The sequence below is a fragment of the Anopheles merus genome, chromosome 3R (assembly GCF_017562075.2).
Source record: "Anopheles merus strain MAF chromosome 3R, AmerM5.1, whole genome shotgun sequence".
NCBI classification, from domain to species: domain Eukaryota; kingdom Metazoa; phylum Arthropoda; class Insecta; order Diptera; family Culicidae; genus Anopheles; species Anopheles merus.
The window spans coordinates 14,927,653-14,951,222 of NC_054084.1; the positions used below are offsets into that span (position 1 = coordinate 14,927,653).

The window sequence follows — 23,570 nt, forward strand, 5'->3', positions numbered from 1 at the left end:
TCTCGAAATGAATATCTTCATTCAAGGACCACTTGGGTGCATGAAGGCTGCGAGTTGTGTGTTGTTTTTTTTTTCGCCCGAAGCGTGGCACATCTAACTTGTGTAGTTTTTCCTGTGATGTTTTTTTTGCTTGCTGTTGTGTGTGTGTATGCTTGCTGCTGTTACCATTACCCATTCCCTTCCATCGTGCCCTTTGGCCTTACGCTGGATGATTCTTAAATATTCATAACGCTGAAACGAAGTGACACCGCCAACGGTTAGCGGGCTTTTTCTGAGTAAACAACTTTTACCCATCGGTGCAATAGTAAAGCAGAAAGGCAAAAAAAAAACACACACACACACACACTCCAGTAAAGGTTTGTTGCATGAGTTTTTGCCTCAGCCTGGCATGGTAGGTGTGGCGCAAAATCCCTGCAGGATAATAATGGGTCGCCGGTTTCGACAAGCCGCGCAAGGCAAAGCACCCACTCTCGACAATCGGCCGTATAATGAGCGGGTGTCGTTATCAGTCATTTCAGACTACCCTTTCAGCCACCCTTTACGCCCATTGCAAAGGTCCGAGGGGTTTTTCTTTTTTGCACTCATCCGGAGGACACCATAACGCCCCTTCCCTATCCTCCCTTCAAAAAAAACAAGAACCATCAAAAGGTGAAAAGAGCAATTGGACATCCGGTTCGTTGTTTTTCAGCCATCCTTTCCGGCGATTTTTTGTTTAAGCATTCTTGTTTGTCATTCTGGTCCTGTATTACAGATTCTTCCGTTTTTTTTTCTCTCTCTCTCAAAGTTAGAACATGAACAATCCGTCCCTGGCTTAGCCCCAACCTGAACTCATACCATCATTAACCCCTTTTTTTTGGGGCGGTAAAGGTAGATGAAAAAAAGGTGACAATTTTTCAAAATGGATTGTTGTTGGGTCTAGGTCGTTTTTTTCGCCATCTTCGTTAAGCCTCTCTTGCTGGAGGAGTTGTAGATAATAGTCTTAAGAAAAGGTTCATCCGGGATTGTGTGTTTTTTTTTCTATTGTTTGGACCAAGGAGAAGAAGCAGTTGTGAATGAATGGCTTTGTCAACTTGGGTCAGACAATGCAAACACTCTGGCGAGAGGTTCTTGTTTAAGGGTTTGCTGTACAGTGTCAACATTTACTCCTCCTATTTTACCCAAAATGCATGTATTTGTGGTATCTAGATATAATTTTATAAAATTTCGAGAAGAAAAAAATGTCACTTAAATGTTTAACATTATTGTTGTATTTTTTAAAAGATATTCAGGTCGAAAATGAGAAAAACTTTTTTATTACAATTTATGTTAAAGGATACTACTGTTATAAAACACAATTTTCAAAATGTACCATTTTATGCAGTAAAATAACTTAAAGTGACTAAACACAGTCAAACATAAAACAACACCACTGATCAAAAATTGTTCCTTCTATTAGATCAATTTCCCCTTTTTAAAAACGATCCTTTTTCGAATTCAAATCAAATCACTTGTCAAATGAAACCATTCTGGTTGGGTTTTATTTTCATCGCAGCATCCTTTTTCATCTTGAATTTCATTCCTTTCTCTCGATTTCGCCTCAATTACGCCCCAAATGGCAGACGTTCCGATATGGAGCAGTAATTGTGCGCACATTGATTATTCACTGCGGACGACAGCGCTCGATGACAGGTTTCAGTCTATTCAGCTCCTCTTCAAACAAAAATCACCGAAGAAACCTTTATCCCTCGGATCAGCTCGAGGAATCATTTCCCCCCATGTCCCTCTCCCTCTGCAGTACAGGAAAAAGAAAAACAATCAAAACATTATGATAAAGCGTTCTCATTCTCAATAAATCAATCTCGCCTTTACCGGCTGTCCCGGTGGTCCAGCCCGTCAAGTTCATTTTCGGCTTCCCTCCGCATCCACATCCATTCCGAATGTCATTTTTCATTCTGACTCAAACAACACAATCATTCTCGGACATTTCTCGACCCGCGGGAAGGGGGAGATAAGTGGTGGTGCGAGTGGTTGCAGAGGGAGGTAGGCGATCTATTTGTCCAGCGCAAAGTTACTGCAAGATGCCCGGACAGGACGAACCCGTCGTCCCCATATGCCCGTGCAGCGCTGTCCATTAAAATTATTGCCGAAGGAAATAAATGAATTCCGTTCCGGGCTGCCGGATTGTCCAGCATTCATGTGTGTGTTCTTTCTTTTGCTTGGTTTTTAGGATATTTTCCCAGAAAATCACGGCCCAAACCTTTTTTCTGCAATCCCCCTCAGCTCGGAGCTCGGAGGTGGAGAAGCAAACCCATTTTGTCCCTTTTTGTCCTCGGCAGCGGCGGGCACACAAGTGGTTGGATGGGCCAGATGGGAGCGGCCCAGTAAAGGAGTACATAAATTTGTTAAGACTTTTTGGGACGTTTTGGGATTTTCTCCGCTTTTGGTTCGGCGCTTTGCAAATTGATGATGCAAACGCTGCTCGGGTGAAGGTAAATTGAAAATTAAGGGAGATGGGAAGGGCCCAGCTAGATGGACCAACAGCGTGCACCAGCAAATTGCTGTCGATTCTGGAAACAATTTCCAATTGTGAAGGTGAAAAATGTTTCAAAAAATCTTTACTTGCGTTTTCGAAATTGAAGACGTTGTGCTTAAATTTTCATGCTACCAATATGAGATTTAAAAAATCGTTTTTATTTATTTAAAATCGGACAATAAGTATGATTTGTTTTAATTTTTTTAATCTTATTGGATTGTATTATTCAGGTTACATAAACAGAAGTTACATGAAGTTCTATTGTTTTTGTTCAGATTTTTGCTCAGAGTCCATTATCCTATATGGATATATAAAGACACATATAAATAGCGTTTACTTGGCTTGAAAATGTTTCTTGATTGATTTGAACAAACCGTTTCTGTAGCTTCACACTGAATATAATTTATTATTCCCTACCAAACCTTATAATTCCTACTGTAAAAAACCGTAAATCCCTGTACTACAATGTAGTATTTACAAAAAAAAAAGAGTATCACCTCTTTTAACTAAACTCAGGTTAGCATTCCCATCTCATTGTGCAATACTTGTCACTACCTTCAAAATGGCAATGGCGATGACAGTTTTGCTACGGTGCCATCATCTTCAATTCAACGGGAACGAGCGCAAGCGAAATCTCATTTATTTCGCACACTATTTGATTACCAGCCATCGAAAACAACTGTCACCACACACCGTTCTCTCAATCATACGGCGGGCTTCCGGGTCGGTACACTTTGCTCGTGCGTTTTTTTTTCACATCAACGTGCCTTCACTGCTTCCCCTCCCGTCCACTGCACGCGCAACCGAAGGTGAAATGGATAATCCAATCGACAGGTTACTAGATCCAGTGACGTGGTGAAATAAAACACGAATGATGATCGTCAAAGCAGATACAATTTCATGCTGCCCCTCTGTCTCTTTGTGTAAGCATAAATTGCATTTTTCCTTTGCCACACAGCACGGACGAACGGTCGCAACCGGGATGACCTAATTTTATTTCACCATCGAGGTACGCATCCTACTACCCACTACTACACACACACAAGACAGTGGATCCGATAACGGCGAAGAAAATGAACTCGTAAATTGCGATGCGGGAAACAGTGCGCCGGGAGAGGCGTCAAAACTCGCGCGAAATAACGATGCCCCTACGACTTCCCAAACGACCAAGAAGGAGGCAAGAGAGAGAGAGAGAGAGAGAGAGAGAGAGAGAGAGAGAGAGAGAGAGAGAGAGAGAAAAACCCGTCATAAATAATCAATTGTTTATCCTTCGGGGTGTAACAAATTACCCAGATCATATTCCATTACGCTCACATTCGTGCGTATCGTTGGCGTTGGCTGGCCGGAAGCTGGCGGGAAAACGAAACCAGAGGAAAAATGACTGTTTGAAATACAAAAACATGACAAGCCTCAGGGACTCGACGACCCAATGGATGAGGGGTCCACCCTTAGCGGCCGTTTTTATGGACGCAGCAGCCACTTACAGTGCAGAGGACCGCGATGGAAGATAACGGGCAAAAAAGAAATGATTATTTATCAGCCAATAACCGTATTTTGATGCCGATGCGAGTCAATATTGATAGATCTGGGCTCCAAGTCAATTTGTGCCAGTTTATGGATGTACATTTGTGTGTGTGTGAGGCAGTTTTTTTATATGATTCATCAATCTATTTTAGAACTTCATTAAATGATCGTCGTTTTTACAAGAAAAAAAAACGAGTCACGTTTTGCTTCCTCGCGTTATTTACAGAAACATCTGGTACTTGACAATTTTCCTAACCGAAATTAATTTGCTCACACCGTTTGCCACATTAATTTCCACCACTGTGGGAAAATTTAATTTGCTTCCACCCAGGCAGGCCAAAACCCCAAGAAAACGCATAAGACGATTATCAGCTCACATCTAAAAAGGGAAAACAGCCGTACGCCATAAGCGGCACCTAAAAAAAAAAAAGAAAAAAACCCGTCTTCCGTGGCTGAAAATAAACCATATCACCCCCGGGGGGCATCAATCACCTTTCGCTAGAAGCGGCTCCGTTTGCGCGGTTTTTTTTCTCTCCTTCTTCTTTTCGGCACATAAAATGTGGTCGTGGAAAGAGAGCAAAAAAAAAAGCAAGCAAACAACAACCGCCTTTTTTCCGGTGGGTCGTTTTCGCTCATCTTTCATGCTGGACTTTTGCCACCGGCAAGCAGCCTCTCTGCTCCGCCGACGCTCGGGGAATCGTTTTCGTACCCATCCCGGCGGCGGCGGCGGCCACCAACAGGCACCAGGGTAATGTCTGCCTTTTTCGTTGTTGCTGTTGCAAACCTCGTTGACTAAAAGCCTATTTTTCTTCGTCAATAATAAATGGCCAACCTTAGTTGTCCCGGGTGTCGCTTTCACTCACCGTGCGGCCAAATTTGTGAAGTCGGTACTGCGATACCACGACGACACACAAACACACCCAGAAAGCACCACAGTCATGAGCAAGCATTTTGATAAAACCACAGCCAAGCCAGCGTGGGACGCGGTCGGTTATGCTTTAAGCGTATGGACAATTTTGCAAAGCACATACTCACACACACAGTCCCACCCGAGCACGCCGCGTGATGGATGGAAGCGCCTGGTACTTCACGCGTACCGGCGAGCTGGCTGCGTCCGTTTTCCAAAAGGCCACCAACGCAGTAACGCTCATCGACGATAAACGATCAGCGATGGTCACGGTGCAAATGGGTCACACTTTAGCGGCACCGACACACGTGGCGATGGCAGGAGCGGTGGTGGAGAGAGGCTCGTATAGAAAGTTCTCCAGCAGCAGCGCAGCGTAGCATGGCAACTTCATTGTCCTGGTCAATAGCTCACGAACAATACGCACTCATACACACACACACACTCACTTAAACACACACTCACACATGGTGTGCTTGTCACCGACCCAAAAACGGGCCCCACCTCTTCTACATTCCCACTTCCTGCCCTTACAAAAGGTTGCTTTATTCTTCGGGTGCCACTTGTTCAGCCTATTATGCGAGCGACTTTTGCGGCATTCAATTTGAAGTTCCATTGTCAGACGGGGCTTTCGCTCGGTTCTGGGGAGTTTTGGGTTTGAAATTTGCTCATAGAAGCGTTACGTGAAAAGCTTTTTGAATTTGTGAATCACAAAAACGAGCGTAAAAGGAAACGGGCTCCCGCACCATAAAGAACAAACACGAGCGCGAGTACACACACACACGCTAAGCTTCACTGAGTTTAATGGTGAGCATTTTCCCGATCCATTTAAAAAAATGCCGTAAGCAAAAGGGAGCGTGGTTTTGTTTGATTTTCGTTTTTGATGTTGAAAAATAAACAAAAAAAGTGCCAAATCTCTCATATGCCAAAGATGGTGAATAGTGTGCCAGCAGCGAATTCCCCGAAAAGCCCGCGCAAAGTCGTTAATTGAGAGTGGCTTAGCTAGTGAGCTGTGAAACGGGCGCAACGAACAGGTACGGGTTAGGCCGGTTGCAAACGCAACCATGTCAGTGACATTCCATGCGTCAATAGGCACAGTCAGCGCAGGCGAACGTGCACACAGCATCGCACAGCATGGCTGGCAAATTAGGGCTACCGATGCAGTTCGATGCTTTCGGCTGCCGTGTTTGGTGCGGCGCAACGATGCACCACCGATGCTGCATGTAACTAATGCACGCGATGCCATAGCGTACACGGTGTCTGCTGTGTGATGCAGGTGCGCATGCATGAAATTGATAGGATTAAACGCGGCGAAATACGGTGCCGAAAACATGCACGTACATTTTTTTTTTGGGCCGATACAATGAATAGAGCTTTGTCTCTGGCGAGGCGTTTAATTTGCAGATGTTTGTTTGGTCGTAAAACATGGAATTTGTTCTTTCGAATGATCGTTTTGGGAGCGTATGTATCAGGTCTGTACTGCTTATGCCCTGCCAGCAGCTTTTATAGCTTTGTTCAATGAATTTCCTTTTTAGTACATTTTCTTATATAATACATTATCAAGCTACGTGGTTTCAATGTTAACTGTAGCATCATATAATGCTTGTTGCACAAAACTGGTTGTTATACGAGCACAAGTGAACATTTTTGTAACCGCAATATAGCTTTTGAGTAACCCGCCATGTTAACTTAATATAAGGGCAGTAACATTTTAGTCCTTTGAACCGGATTTGGCACAACTATTACACACATTGTTGCCATTGAAATGTGCATAGAATCAACGATAAAGAATATTTTTTTATCTTTATGCAGCATCAATGTAACGGCATGAATTTTTTTATTTCAAATTCGATCCTTATCACACCAGTAGGTCATCTACGGTAGAACACATTCTAATAGATTGTTTTGGATATTCCACCGAAAGGAAAAAAGCACAAACTTGGAGAGCATTTGGATGTTGTATTTTCAAACAACTACAATGAAGTTGAAAAGCTTTTGAATGTTTTAAAAGCGACTAATGTCTACAGACAAGTTTAGAAAGTAGCCGGGTAAATATATATTTATGAAAACAAAATTTCAATGAAAAAGCACCAAAATTAAACAAAAAATCACCTTTTACCATAATGGTACTAAGAACTCTTATATTTCTTTTTGTTCAAGAACTTTTTCTTATTTTTTTTATCTCAGATATTAATCGCCTTATTAGTAGTTTCTCAATCGCAAATTAGGAGAGGCGAATGCTAAAAAGCCTCGTAAAAAAACAAACTAAAAAACAAGTAGTTAATCGTTTTCACTTGAGTGAAGACAGAATAGTGATTTAAAATGGAAATAGTCAAAAATATAACTAATTCGTTTTATTTCATACAGAGTCGCTAGCAACTTTCAAACTACTTATCTCGTTTCGCCCACTCTACGTATCAGTTCGCCAGTCGGAAAAATTAGAAACAGACAATTCAACTATGGCATGGCTGGACAGGGTTTAATGGTCAAGTGCCAAATGGAACACGTTGTTTGTCAAAACACGTCTTCGAAAAAATTACCATTTTATTTGAAATATAAGCAAATACGCTATACAATGTTCACTTGTTAGTTTTAAACTCTGAAAGTGCCACATCAAATCAATATATTTTCATGTCCTTGCAAATAGAAATAATAACAAAAAAAAAACTTTGTTGTTTTACTACTTTACTGTCATTCAAAATGACATTAATATGTGAAATATGTTGGCTCTTTTTTTAGTTCATCTGATCGCTTAAGCATCAATTGCATCGGTACCATTAACATTAACACTATATTTGTGCCATTTTTTTTAGTTTAATAGTTCATGATACGGGTATATTCACATATTTGTTACGATTTAGATTGTATTGGTTTGTTATTTCAGTTCAATAATATTTTTTTCCTTTTCGTTGAATTTAACGAAACATAATAATATCGCTTAAAACTGAGATTCTATTTACGTCATATTCGTTTAGAATAATTTTACCCCAAACCTTTCAAAATTAGTTTCATTTCATCAAATAGCAAAACCTTCTAAAATGGAAACTATTTCCGCTTACCTTGAAAATTCCAAACTCAAGCTGCTTGCGCTGTTTGCACCGCTGCCAAAAAACTGTCGCACTTCCTCCGTCCACACACCATGCACACACACATACACACACACAGCACACGCACACTCAAACCGTACTCACATACCGCACTAGCCGAGAGCATCACCGCATGACGTCACACCCTTTCGCGTGTGTGTGTCCTACTTTGTCAAAACACGCTGGCTCACAGTGTCTTTTTGAATTCCGCCGCAGCCGTTATGCGGAGGACATCGTTTTTTTTTCTTCTTTGCAGTGATTTCAGAAACGGCTCCCACACTGTGCGTTCGCTATTTTCAGTCCGATGCTAGCCTCATGGCCCCCTCCATGCTCCTCAGAGACACTGGAATGTGGCGAATAGTTGCGGGTGGGTCACACCTTCCTCCCATCACAGCTGCTGCTGCTGCAGCCATTTGAGTTGAATTAATTTTATTAGTCAGTTCCTTCCGGGGCGTTAGCGTGGCAGTGGCAGGGTGCGTGTTGCTTCTCGCTTTTCGCAGTTTTCAAACTTAAAATTCAACCGATAGGGCGATCACGATCAGCGACGCACGAGCATCATCACTCCAAGTGACCGTAAACCCGAAAATAGATTCCAACTCGATTTTTTTTTACCGACCGAAAAGTACTTCTCGCGACGTTTCTGCCTTTCCGACCTTCGGCTGGGCCGGTCCATTTCCAGCGTCGAAGCGTCGTTTGTCCTGTCCTCTGCCCCCTCTCTCTCGCCGTTCCACTTAAGAGAAGCGCTATTATTAATCTGATTTTCATGAACAACTTTTTTTTTCCTTCGCTTGTTTGTTGCTTCACCGCTCACGCAAATGCAAACTCCCGGTGTCCGGAGTGAAACACGGGCACGGGCCAGGTGAGCGAAGGCCACGCGAGTGTATTGCTTTGCCTTGGAAATTCCCACGACGGCGACGACGACGACGATGGCAAACGATTGGCAGGAGGTCGCGCGACCGGAAGGAACCCATCCCACCACCATGCGTCTCCATCTGTTTCCTTCGCTAGCGTATGTGTATGGAGGGCGGGTTGGTTTTGGGGGAGCGGTAAATCTTATTAGAGAATTTAAAAATAACCCTCATTTTCGACGCTATCGCTAAAATCGCCACTGAATGGACGATGAGTTTTTGGCTAAATTTAGCGCTCATGTTTCATGTTTAACCGCTCTTCGAAAATAGAACGCAAGTGCGACTTCTTGATTGTATTGTTCGTAATGTTTTACATCTTTCGCCTCCATGCTTCTCTGCCCCGTCGCAAGCGAACGCAGACTGTCCTACAATTCTTAACACATGATTAATCAGTTGCGTTTCGTTTGCTTTACTTTGCCTGGCGACGGCCCGCCTGCTTATCGGTCGGGGCTTAGAAGTAAATGATTGTTTCTTACTGATTGTTAAACCGTAGCTCTCCTACTCCCTTCCCGTGTAGAAGGAGACCTTTTGTTCCAGCGTTCCACGAATGCTCTTCGATGCGAGTATACACCATTTGCCTGTTTTGTAGCCGCTGCTACCAATTTGTCTATCTGCTTTCACACAACTGCGCGCACCAAAAAGTAACGTCCACCTCTCCAGCAACACCGAGCACGAACTAACGGGCGACACCAAACTACTTCCTTCAAGGCAGTACAGTTGAACGAAAGGCAACGAAATAAAAAAAACCCACGTTCTACTATTTCTCACGGCAAACCGAGACTACGATAACGACACGGGGGCTTAACCGCACTGGACGAAATGTACACGCACCGAACTCCCGCTCGTGACTGGTTACTGGAAAAATTTCACATCACGACCACACCTCCCGAAACGGGCTGCGAAACGGGCTGCTGCGATGGCTCGGCTCGGTGATCTGTTCAGCGCAGGAAAAGGACGAGAGAGAGAGCGACTGAGAGCGTGAGAGTGTGTGGGGGGAGGAAGCCTCGTAGTAAAAAGGGATGTCTATACCCCGGGCCGTTCTGTGAGCAGTGCTGTTCCCTGGCAGCCTGGATTCACCCTCGAAAACCCGAACGCGAGGCGCGCTGGCGAGCTCCAGGAACGTTGCCAGCGTCCCTGGGAAAAGGATGTTAGATAGCACACACACACACACACGCGCACACACTAGCCCTTCGCTTCACCGTGCACTGGACGGTGGCGTGTAAAAGCGACGTGTATACCGCACCCGTCGGTAAGCGAGCTGGGACTAAGCCCAGAAATTTAGAGCAAATCATCGCACCGCAAACCGAGAGACATCACGGCACTACCGAGTGCCGCTGGACGCAAAAGCGGTGTCTGCGCGTGTGTGTGTGTCCAAGTCGGTTTGTATGTGCGCGTGTCCGACTGTGCCCGAGCGCACGGCATCCCAATCGGCTGGGGAGCGGCCGTTTTTTTTTTCCTCCGTAAAACCGAACCTGCAAGGACCAGCTTCTGGCAGACCGGACCGACGAAACAGGTGTGTTCATGCTGGGTACAGCGAACCCGAAGACAAAATGAACACCATCGGGTTCGGGTCTGTGTGGCTGTGTGTGTGCGCGCACTCATGAACACGCGCGAACCCGAACGGATGCCGGAGATACTGCTTCGTGGAAAAATCGTGGGGAAAACGCGCACACACACACGAGCGGTACGAAGTTTTCGCAAAAGTAATGCGGCCTACGTCAGCTGTAGGTGAGAAAAGGGCAAAAGATTCGGAAGGAAAACTTGCATTGGGGATAAACGGGACGGGAGTGTTTGTGTGTGTGTGTGTGTGTGTGTGTGTGTGTGTGTGTGTGTGATGGTGTACCCGTGCCGTGGTAACGATTGAACGATTCGCCGTGATTTTCCGAGCTTAGTCACGAACGCGTATGGGAAAATTCGTACAGGAAAGAAAGAGAGAGGGACAGTCAAATAGTCACCGACGATACCCACACACACACACACACATACACACTGAAAACGCTGACGGGCTGCATTCGTTTTGTGCTCAACTCCTACACCAGCGCGCTCCAGCATCATTTTACAGCTGTCGTCCCTATTAAAGACTCCCTGCCGATGTTGCGATGTGCCTTCGTGTGTGTATGTGTGTGTGTCTGAAATGTAGAGGATGTGCTGGAGCGTCCTTCTCATACACAGCAGTGCAATGCCTCGGTGTAAAGGAATGTGTGTCGGGTTGCTGTAACTTTGTTGCCATGGACGCAGGACGCTTGTTCGGGATGTTCCGGCGAGCACCGTAATCCGTCGCGGACGCGAACGACCTCTCGTCTCGGCGTGAACGTTGATGACGATGATGACGGTGATAATGATGCTCACCGTTTGCAGTGATGTGTGTGCGTATTGGGTGTATGGATTTGTCTCACTTCGGTTGAGTTTCTCACTATACGCCCAGGATGGCATCTCAAGCAACGCGTCAAAAGCGTGCGGGAGCCTCACTCGGTTTGAGTCGCCCGGTGAAGCAACACCATCGCCACCGGATTAGCTGTGGAGCGGTTTTGAGGGTTGATTTTAGGTAGCAAAGGCAGGGAAACGTAACTTTTTGATAATAAATTAACCTGTGGAAATTTCATATACTTTAATAAATCTTACAAACGAATAACTTTATGTAATGTTTTAGATTTGCTAGGTTTTGCACTTGTGATAAAAATCTTTTCTGTTTAATTATTTTGTTTTTTTTTTTAATACAACATCAGCTGGTGTAAATAACAACATTGTTTAATGTTTTTTGAATTAAACAATTGGATCCAACCTTCAAATAAAACAATGCTTAAACCACTTACTTTAACTGATTTTAAATGCATTGATATAGACATTGTGAAAAAGTAAATATGCTAACAACCGTTTGATCTACCTGTCTATGAAAAACTAATTCAGTAGGTCAGTGCCAGTATCAGTATTGAGCATTGAAGGTCAGATATGATATGATATGATATGATATAGTCTCCCTTGATAATGCATGGCACATAGAACAGATCCAATGAGTAACATTATGAGATGAATTCATAACTTTTAATCTTTATATATGTAAACATGAACAAAATACGTGCCTGTGCCGGGTTTAATATGCATTTCACCACCGTTTTATGAAATAAGATGATTTATTCGCTTTCACTTGATGCGGTTGAAGAGAAAAAAAACTGCATATATGAAGGTTAATGTTACGAATTTACATTTCCTAGACTCTTCTTAACATTATTTGGTACGACAACCGTGACCTAATACTAATTTGTTTCAACATACCGTGAACATCTGGCTAGTTTAAGCTCGGTCTAAGAAAAGTTTAGAACCATGGCAGACATGATGTGAGGCTGTGCGAAAGGGCTGGGAAAACTGATGTCCTGAATTTGTAATCTCTTAGAGCGTTATTTCATTTATGTTAAGACTCATTTATGCTAGACTTTTCAACTGACGTTTTGTGTTATCTTCGTTGCTAGCATTATCTTGAAGCTATTGAAATACAAACAAAAGTAGTATTGTTTTTGAATCCAAATTGATGATTTAGTTGGTTAAAATAAAAAATAAAAAGTTTTACAATCTACGTAAAACATTCTGAAATTGGTTTGGCAAAAGGTAGGACCCCCACTAGTAATGTAAAACAATATTTGAGGAACTATTCACAGTAACTGTTGGAAGCAGTCTCCACTATTACTCATTAGAGTATTCATTGCGCTATACACAAAGGAGGACCTTGACCAACTACGGTTGCGCCTTCCCAAACATATCTTCAAGGCCCAAACCTAAACAGACATCTTCAAGGCCTAGTGTCATTCTATAGTTTTCACGAAATTCACATACTCACACAAGACGTAAAAATATTCGCTGTGAAACTGGCTTTTTATGTTTGCGATAGTTATCGTCTGTAGCCATTTTTGACGATGTTTAAATACGTATAGTAATATAATTATTAATTAATACGAATTTTTTTTTAATTCACAAACGTCAGCTAATGTATGCGTTTACCGGTATATTTTATTTCATTAAAACAAAGTGGACTCAAACAAATCTAATTGATAGATAGATTGATAGAAACTGAGATACATGTATGGTTTGTATGTAACAAAAAGAGGATTAAAGTACTGTGTAATTCCTCGATTATAATGAATATAACAGTAGAATAATGAACAACGATGGGGCATTGTTTAAAAATCTGTTTTTTCAGTGTAATCTGTTATCAATATCAAACCAAATAAATTATTTCTGCATTCCACGATCGTAGTGACTGCAAGTAGAGCAAACAAAAAATAAACATCAACGATGTTTCCTCTTTTGAGTCAATACTGGTAACTAAGTTCGAAGTGATGTTATTGATATGAAATATCAATCTCTAATTTATTAGTAAAACCCTATTCTATATATTTTTCATAAACCTTATGTTAAACTATTATGAAGCTGCCAAATGTCAGCATCTCTTTCATACCACTATTCAATGCTTAAAAAAGCTATAGTCTACCATCAGGCGAAGTTAACTTTAGTCGAAAAAATGTTTAAAGAAGCAAAACTTTCACTTCCTTTACATTTTCGTTCTGCATGTGTTGGTGTTGGCTGATTTTGTAACATTTTTGTACCCAGCACGACGCAACTTGCCAGGCCTTGCCTCGCATGCTAATGAGATGGGACGGTGAAGTTTTCTCGTACACGTACGAGCCGTTCCATTCGGGAACTGATTTTTGATTAACCGAACCATTTCGCCTCAGATACATTGTAGGATAGGGAGACTGTTCCTTTTCCAGTTAATCCCAAGCCAAGCGATCGATCGATCCAATCACAAGCCAGTGAGGGTGATAGACGCCCAACAGTACCTCCGATGCGCTCGTTTCATTGCTCCCGGTGAAACGATAATTACTGGCAGTAAAAACTGCAACCTTTATACCGTCCCTCGGTAAAAGTTTATTAATTTCGCGACGACGCAGCAAGCGACTGTTTACGACTTGGAGTGCAATAAGCCCATCGGTGTGATAAAAACCAAACTAGGCAAATGGCTCATCAACTAGCGAACGGTGGTAGCAAACGGCACAGCAAAGGGCGGCAATGATTGGCTCCCTCGGGAAAGTGACAGTTAGCGCTAGTCGTCTAGGTTTACTGTCCTGCCGTCTTGGTTGAGGTGAGTGGGGATTTTGGTGTAACGGAACGAACCACTCGTTCATAGCGCAGCAGTGAAGGGAAATGATTGATTGGATGATTTATTGGGTATTACAGTGTGTGCGATAATTGGTGTGGAAGTGAATATTTCAGGGCAAGTAAAATGTGATCTGTGAGGATACATTGAACACCACAAAATAGGGCAATTAATTTCGTATTTTATGCATTTTTATTCTAATAATATCCGAGCCAGGTCAAAGTAATTTCAAGCAAAAAATATTACAGTGACATCACAACGTCTCGCTTGAGAAGCACTGTCCTAATAAGAAACTGACTTCCTTCCTTCCATGGTGCAGCATACCATCCGACAAGCATTTGCAAACCATTTGCAGAAAATCGTAATATTTTTCTCCCCATAATCCAACGCCGGAGAAAACACTACCCGACAGTTGCAAAACAGACGCATCTCTCCAGCATCGATATCGGCGACCGTTTTATGAAGTCGATATTGTGGCCAATTTGTCTCGTCCAGTGGAATGGTCCGTTATTTGCTTCTCATAAAAATATGACAACCTCCCAGGAGAGAACCCAACACACCGGTCTCGGCAGTGACAGCATCACCACAGTCAGCCCATGATCTACCGGACGTAAACTGTTGCCACCGTACAGCGATGCGTTATTGGATGGGAGGATTTCATGGGGTAACTATTATCATCGTGCGCCCCCCGGCCACTGAAACGCATCCGAAGCATTCCACGAGGGTGCACGGTTCGGGCACGGTCAGCTTTAACCAATAAAACCGATACCCTCGGATGCATTTCTATCGTTCGTTCGTCTGTGTCGTTTGCCCGCTGACGGCAGCTGACAGCAGTGGATCTCGCTTTATGAGCTCGTAAAAGCAGGCGAGAACCACTTGCTGCCCACTTGCAGTCCATCTTTTGCCAGATCGTTTGGATGGGAGCAAAAAACAAGAAAAAAAACACGACCGCAGCAAAAAACATGTCAACTAATCAAAAATCAAGCCAAATGCCAAAGATTGTTGGGAACGCTTACGCTTGCGAAACAGTTTTCTTCGAATTCTATTGGGGTTGCTTGCAGGCGTGGAAGGTTGTTTGGAAATTCATTAGTATGGACAGTACGAGAGCGAAGGCGCGTGTGGAAGCAATATGCTCAGACTTGTCGATGTGTTGCTGATGATCTCGACGAAAAAGACAATTGCTTTGCTCGGTCAGGTGGAAGTATTTGTGTCTGTCAGTGTGCATGAAGATGTGTTTTGTAGTGAAAAGAGGATCCTTTTGGTGCTGTTGAATCTATTCAAGTATGGGATTAGATTTTGTGGATATTTTGAAGATTATTTGTTTATCTGATTTATGGTCTGATTTCCCAGATTTTTTAAATAAATATTCTAGTTGTTGTGAGTGAATATGAGCAGCAAAAGAACATACTCCTTTGTGTATTTATATTGGTTATAAATGATCTCGCAAACTCTAGAATTTCTGCAACATCAGCTAGCAATTATTCATCCCCAATGTATTTAGGCGTCAAATTTACATTTCGATCTGAAAAGAAGATCTGAGAAGATTTGGCGTAGTTCGCCCGACGTAAGGTGAATTTAAAGGAAAAGAGAAATAAAAAAAAGAATTAACTGTCAAATTACAAGAAGCGTATACAGGCGGTCCCCGAGATACACGGTACCTCTTATACGCGGATTCGGAGATACGCGGTTTTCTAAATTTGACAGTTCTTTGAGCAAATTGTACTGATTTGACACATCAATTGTAAATTGCCAAATAATTTCCGTTTTGATCGAATGTTAAAAACAATTTCAAATTGTTTAAAACTGTTATATTCAGTCAGAACAATATCAAATAATTCATAAAGTGACTAAAACTGCCTCCTACTTGCAAAATTACACGAAAATTAGTGATATTTTAGCTGGAAATCACGAGATTCGACTTACGCGGAAATTCGAGTTACGCGGTAATTTGCGGCCGTTTTTGGTCCCCATTAACCGTGTATCTCGGGGACCGCCTGTACCAAAATAAATTATTTGTTGTAATAAAACTTTGTCAGAGCTAGAGCTGATTGGCCCTGATGACATGATGTCTGATGTACTCCTCATGAATGAATGAATAAATTACTATTTTAACATTATTTAAAAAATATTAACTTTGTCTGAGTGCTGCATTTCATTTTAATTAAGCATGGAGACATATTTAGGTTAGGATCAAGAAGTATACAAATGTATAACCCTTGAGCAACATAGCTTCTCTCGGGACTGCACGTATTTTGTTCCCAATATTAGAAAACCTTGAACTCGACGAGAAACAGCACCCAAATATAAAACTGATTTTTTTATGGTTATTTATTTATTTATTATTTTAAAATATCGAGCCTTCATGGCCTACATACACAATTAAAACTAATGTCTTATAAACTATGTGTTCCTAAAATTAGACATAATAATAGTAGTTTTAAGTAACCAAAGGTAAGGTAATTACCAAATAAGTTACCAATTGTGGCTATATTATGTCATAAAGATGCCAATTTTACACCAAAAAAAAAATTATTGGATAAAAATCTAAAAATTCTGAATGTTGTCTTGAAGCCTAAATGATAAGATAATAAGAACACAAGAGAGATTTTTATTTTATCTCAGAGAATATCGAAATCATCGATAATTTCAAGCAAAAATTACACCTAAATAATTTTGTAATAATTTTGTGACATTGCTCTAACTCAAGTAGTGATAAGTTAACTGCAAGAAAATAAGTATGAAACACCATAAAATAATAATAAGTTGTATTTTCAAATCTACGTTTTCTATCACTGGTTGTAATCGCACTGTTGATGAAGCTAATCCTTCTTTACTTTGTCTTTATACTGATTATACTTTACTGATAACAGCGTGTTAGCACATTTGAAATCTTCTGACAATCCTTCATATCACATGAAAGCTACACCGAAGACTCAGATGATCGCAAGTCAGAATTGTCCAATTGAATTTGTTCGAATTGAGTATCGTAGCCATTGAGTTACTACCTATCTTAAAGACACTTTTGGCCAAGACTTGCCCTAACTATCGACCAGGGAAGAACAAAAGCTCCCTTCGCAAAAGCACAATACGAGCGGTGTTCAGATTACGCTTATTTCGTTTGAAAGTCATTCATCACTGCGTTATTTTGATGAAGCTGGTTCGGTTTTATTATGCTTTACCAGTAACTGATGGCTAAAACGCATATTATTTAACCGATTGTTTCTCTGTTGTGAACCAAAGTTAGGATTTCTTCGCTTTTCCAGGCTAAGCCAAGTATCTGTTTGTGGTGTACATTTATTTACATTTATTTTCTTATTTATTAAAGACAATTTATGGGTCTGGTACTATATGATGTATGACCGTTACCTCTTACAGGATTTTCCAGGGGTTCCTATTGGGGAAAGACCTATTTGATTTCCTATCCGATTTCCTATTCGACACACCTAGCAATGTTCCCAATTTTCAATCTTTTTCAATTTGCATCGGAAACTTTTAATGATAGTTTTATACAACATTTTTAAACCATCTTCTCCGTTTGAGTTAGTGATAGACGAGCCGATGCCATTTGCTTGAACACCCAACTCAAACACAAAAAAAAACCATCCCACCAATTCTTTGCAACTAAACTCACCGACCAACCGAGGTAAAACTAATATCATCTTAGCAGACATCAGTGTGTTTGTGTGTGCCCACCTTTCAAAAAGCTGCCACATAATTCAAAAACTTTCTCAAGCAGAAGCTAAAACCTAACTTTCGCTTGCAAAACCGAAAAAAGCTGTCGAAGGGTAGTAGGCACACACCTGCGGCGGACAAAGCCAACCGTGAACACTCAACAATATCGGTCCCAAGCTGCAGCGCAATTCTCCGTCCAGTTCGGGGAAGATTGGTGTAAGATATTCCTTTTTTGGATAGTGGAAGAAGAAAAAAACCTCACACAAACACAAAGAAAAGGTAAAAGCACAGCAATAGTTGGAACATGCAGTACAGCAGCGTTGCTGAAGCAAAGTGTAAACTTCAACGAACGTCACTCCAAAGCGCCCAGTATTGATCGTGTTCGACGTCCAGATCGAACGGACCACGTGTGTCCCATGTGTAGGTTTACCTTGTGTCGATGCAGGGAATGTTTATGGTTCGGTAGTTCGGTTGCGTGTCCGATGCCCATTACCACCAGCAGTAGTAGCAGCAGCAGCAGTCACTGGTTGAAGCTTTTCGGTTGAAAAGTTTTCCACGTATTCTGTTTCGCTCTCTCGCCACTATGCTCTTTGGATGGGATTTGCAGCTGGGTGGACTGGGCAATAGCTTAAAGTTCAGCCTCAAACTCCCAACCGTGTAGTATGTTTGTACAGTAACGTACAAAAAATCCCATTGAAACACAAAACTTCAGCCCAAAGTACCGAATGTTCAATCACTCTAATAACCCATCGGGAACGTGCCACGCATACCTGAACTGTTCGCAAACAGCAGTGGGTGAACGCGTTCACACCGAAGATTACAGCTTATTAATCAACCCGGGGAACACGGGCCTGGGTTGGGTTGGGTCGGGATGGGTGTTTGGGAAAATTAAATAAAGATCTCATCTTGCTCCAAACCATCCGGACTGTGCGGTCAGAGCAAGAGAGCAGGCAAAGCGATTGGGCGGGCGATCTAATTCCGCACATCCTCGGAAGGACACAAAACGTACGGGACAAGTGCTGTGCGGTGGGAGATGATGATGAACCAACGTTTAATTGTATGCCCGCGTGTCCAAGCGCAACCTCGCCTAATGCCGGAAACCCTACAGGGATGGCCGGGCAGAGGACGGACACCCGTACCGTAGACCGGGACAGGAAGGCAGGCACGATAACGTGGAAATCATTGGACAATTAATGAGGCGTTCAATTACGCTTCATCCGAACGGGTCTCGGGTTGATTCCATCTCCCATGAGGTGCCAATGGAATGCCGTGTATGTGTGTGTTCGTCCGCACGGTGTACGTACGTGTGACACGTGTTCGCATGAGGTACGGCGCTGAGGACGACGACGATGACGACGACGACGACGATTACGGGCGGCCCTTCAGAGATGAACGATATTCATCGAGGGTATCGAGGTGGAAAAGTGAACGAAAATGAAAGATTGAAGCACGGGAAGAATCAATTAAATTACCGCGCTGCCCGACCGCTTCAGCAGCCCCTCCGTGTAGCGTCTTTTTTTTCCTTCCTCATGTCCTGGTGGGACATGAAGCGCCGTTCGTTTGGGGGATCATTTTCATGGTCAATTTAACTTTTGGTCCGTTCGTCCTCCGTTAAAGCAATTCAAAGCAAACGCTTGGAGGTTCCCGTTTTGTCCACGTTTGTCCAACGCTTTCTGCATTGGCGCTCCGTCCCTCAACATCATTGCCACCTTCTGAAGGCGCTTCTACAACCTTATCTTTGGAGCGCTTCTATGCTGGACCCACGGGCTGTACGGTTTTATTTTTGTTCCAGCCGGGCTTGTTTCGTCGCTTACGCGGGGCACTGGAAGTGCTTTCAACCTACAATGGCGTAGTGATGGTGCCGCCCCCCCCCCCCCCCAGGCCGGATGCTCTCCACTCTATTCACTGATCAATCATGGTCGGAAGGATTTTACGAGGCCAATTGGGTGGGGGGTGGGTTTTTCCCCCCGTCTGCATTGCAACCGTCGTCTTTGTCATCCTGGTCGTCGCTGTCCGGTTGTCCGGGTCCAGCGTTTTTCGGGTGCAAATGTGTTGGTCTGTGGGAGGGAATCAGTCCGCAAGGGAATTGAATGAGGAAGATTGACTGAAACATTAATGCGCGCTAAGTGAGACCTATGATAGCTAATTACTTATTTACGATCGAGCCTATTGTGTTGGATGTGTAGTGAGCCTGGTGATTGGAATGGAGCAAATTGTTCAGGGATATTATAGCAAAAAAAGATAAAATACAGTAGGTAAAACTCTTGAGCGAAACCATTTCAAGTTTGCTAAAACTATTTAAAAAAAAGCAAATTAACAAGGCAGGGTATGCAGAGTATTCAAATAGATCCATATATAATATATATGGGAATATAGCTGTCTTCGTCTGCCACTCGTACAGATCGCGATATCCAATAAGCATTAGCAATTCCAATAGGATCGATCAGTCTTTCAGCAAATCACTTGATCACTTGTTTGGTGTTCGTTACGATATGCTTTCATTATTTATATGAGTAAAGTAGCAAGGACTACCTATCCGGCTGTGTGATATTGAATAAAGTCTCGAAAGCCTGTATTAGTAAAGGGGGACATGTCTGCGTAGGATGGTTACGCCATATAAACGACGTGAGCATATGAAACATAATCAGTGCTTGTTGTGCCCCTATAATCTACTAATAGTATAAAATGTTCTTTGACAAACCACAAACCTTTGAGGACAAACCGACAAGTTCGTGAGCAGTTTAGCCTTACTTTATCAAACAAAAGATTCAACTTTCCCGGTTCTAAAAATGTGTGTTAGCTGTTTGATATCATGCGGTCCTAATTATGGCATTTTAGGTGAGGCACTAACTTACTGTTGGAAAATAAAAGATACATAATTAATAAACTTATTAAAAGGATAGCACTCGAGATATTTTATGCCTCAAATTGTCTGACTATCTGTGACTGAGTAGAATGGTCAGGACTCAGGCTTTACAGTACTTAAACCCACGAATTTAATCTATATCCAAAAATATCCTTTACTTTAAATTAGAAGCTGAACATTATTTTAAATATTAGAATATAATACATATAACTATACCTATAACTCTACAAGCAATGTAATTGACTCAGTATTTTTATATTTTCTTCATGATTCCTAATTAAATAGTGTTGTTTGAATCACAATGTCAGACAGTTTATTGCTCGTTACAATCAATCCGCAGTGTTATTGGTCTGATTGTTTACGTGTATCATGAAGACACATTATAAACTAACCAAACCTAGGATTGTGTCATTCAAAGACGAACACTAGACGGCATTCCAAAACGTGTTCTATTAAATTGCCCGAATTGTAATGTTGCTCAATGACACAGCTATGCGAATAAATGATACTAAAAATCTGATTCAAAACTATCTGAAAACCACTCTACAGATGTGTTCGAAGGATACAAAAAATGTATGGTTGAAATTCGTCCAGCTTCCAACATAAACATAAGACACCTTTTAAAGCCATTCATGCGGATCGTTCCTACGAACAGATCCCCGCACCGGCGAGACCAAAGGCCAGAAGTCAGCCAAGTGCAACAAGTCTGTTGCACCAGTCAGTGTTGGTAAATTGAATTACAAATAATTTGATTGTTTGGTAGCACGAGACCGGTTTTGAAACACCTTCTTCCCAAGCATAGATTGCACACGCCATCTCTCGTGCATAGGACGGCTGGGTGCGTGCGTATAGCACGAGCGACAATGAAAGGACTGTTTTTATTTTTTCAACAAACATTTCCTCCTCTTATGATGGTTTATGGGTGATTTTTTTTTTTTTGTGTCTTTTGTATAACCGACACAAACCACTTGTGGCCGACGTGAATGAATAGTAAGTGAATCGTTTAAACCACATTCACCCCGGGAATTTAAAGCTACGCATTGCCTGCTTAATAGGCAATAAAAATGCAAACACCAACGGGAGGATCATTACAGTTAGTGTCAATTATGTTGTTAGTTTTTTTTATTTAAATTATTCACCGATTGAAAAAAAACTCACCTGCCTGCGGTGTGGCTTTCCCATTAAACCACTAACACCACCGAGGGATACACTGGCATAATGATATCGATACTTTCACAACCCGTGCGGCTTGTTGAAAGGTGTTCGTTTAGAATGCTGTCGCTGGTACATTAATTTGTAGCAATTTTAGTTTTTTCAATTAAAATCTAATGCCTTTGTGTGGCGCTTTGCACTGCATTTTGCTGTTGAGAGGGGAGCTTTGGTTATATTGTAGCGTAGCAACACAAAAAAAAAGACAAAAACACATCTATAAAGCTAGGGAGATTTAGATTGCAATCGAATTTAAATCGACTATCAATATTAGTTGAGCTTAATGCTTGTTTAATGATATCAAAGCAAGCCGAGTAATCTGAGGAAGCCTGAGGAACCGCGTACTTCGTCGATGTGGCCACTGAAACAATATTGCAATGTTCAACGTTGACAAAAACGAAATTTATAAATTGATATGCAACTGAATTCAATGCTAAAAAGGATTCAGTTTTAACTTTAAAACTTCTCGACACAATATTACATTATACAGAGTGAAACCAAATTGATCATGACTTGAAATTTTTAATTTAAGTTTGATGCAATTGTTGAAGATTGAATTCAATAGAAAAACAATGAGATGAACAAATAAAATAACATATTATTAATATTAATTCGTTTGAGATTGAGTTTCATCAGATGATGCAAAGTCATGCATAAATTTCTCCTAAACCATTCAAATAGTGGCCTTTGCTTAAATCATTAAATATTAAATGTAAATGATGAACTAGAACACATTGAAAGTGTTTTTAACGCGTGCAAATGTGATATATAAACACAGGTCAGGTCTAATGTGAACAGGTTAGTAGTAGGATTTTTAATAAAAAACTAAAACTTTTTCAACGACGTTACTACTGTAGTAAGGGAATCTGAAGGTTGAATGTATGCGGACGATCTCAGACTTTTTCTTTCTGTGACGTGTTTTAATGATTGTCGTGTCCTGCAATCATCGATCGACTCTTTCTCCGGCTGGCCTACCAATTTCTGTTGATAAATGTTCGCTTATGTCGTTTCACCGTTCTAATTGTCTATTAGCATTCAACTACTGAATTTCCGGTACACAGCTACAACGACACCGTGTAGTGCAAAAATTAGGTGTTTCTCTTGACCGTAAACTTGACTTTCATGTGCATCGAGACAGTGCAGAAGAAATTCACCCGTTTGGTCTTACGGTTCACACCCTGGCGTAACGTGGCAGCGAGGCCTAGTTATTACACGCGGTGTTCAATTGTTGGCCTCGAGCCACTCGCTACACGTCGCGGAACGGCGCAAATCACGTTAACGAATAAAATTATGGGATAGAGGATAGATGGATTCACCAGATCTTTTAGTTTATTTCCACGTACCGGCTCGTAATTTAAGAAACTGCAGGCTACTAAGAGTTCACCAAACTATATGTACAAATAGCGATAGTAAACCTATGACTGCGATGGCTATCAGATTCAATGCACATTATGACCCTTTTGATTGGAATTCCTAATGTTAATCTGTATGTCTTGCTGTCATCCTCTTTGTTATTTATTGTGTGCTGATGTTACATTGTACCGTGAAGCTTTATGTTATATATTACTACCCTAGACAAATAAGATAGTTCATAAGATCAGTGATAAGGCCGCCATGATGGCCAATGAACTAACAAATGCTAATAAACAATAATAAACAAATAATCATTTATAAATTATTATTTTTCAGTTGAGTATTAATTCACATCACTGCTAAACTTAGTTTTGGCCAGGTAGATGA

General features: G+C 41.7%; 1 protein-coding gene and 1 long non-coding RNA gene across 2 annotated transcripts in view; both read right to left on the reverse strand.

Annotated features, from left to right (window-relative positions):
- The window catches only part of LOC121595498, an 85,458-nt gene extending 76,759 nt beyond the window's left edge, over window positions 1-8,699 (reverse strand). Inside the window, exons 1-2 of the mRNA XM_041919527.1 lie at window positions 8,639-8,699; window positions 8,000-8,126 (exon numbers count right to left, since the gene is read on the reverse strand). Of these exons, the coding sequence (XP_041775461.1) occupies window positions 8,000-8,126; window positions 8,639-8,699 (188 nt within the window). The remainder of the gene's footprint in view (window positions 1-7,999; window positions 8,127-8,638) is intronic.
- A 526-nt stretch (window positions 8,700-9,225) lies between these two features.
- LOC121597414 lies at window positions 9,226-10,180 on the reverse strand. Its single transcript, XR_006005411.1, has 2 exons — window positions 9,411-10,180; window positions 9,226-9,307 (listed from the first exon to the last, which is right to left on the reverse strand). It is a non-coding gene; the product is annotated as an uncharacterized LOC121597414 (long non-coding RNA).
- Between the last annotated feature and the right edge of the window lie 13,390 nt (window positions 10,181-23,570).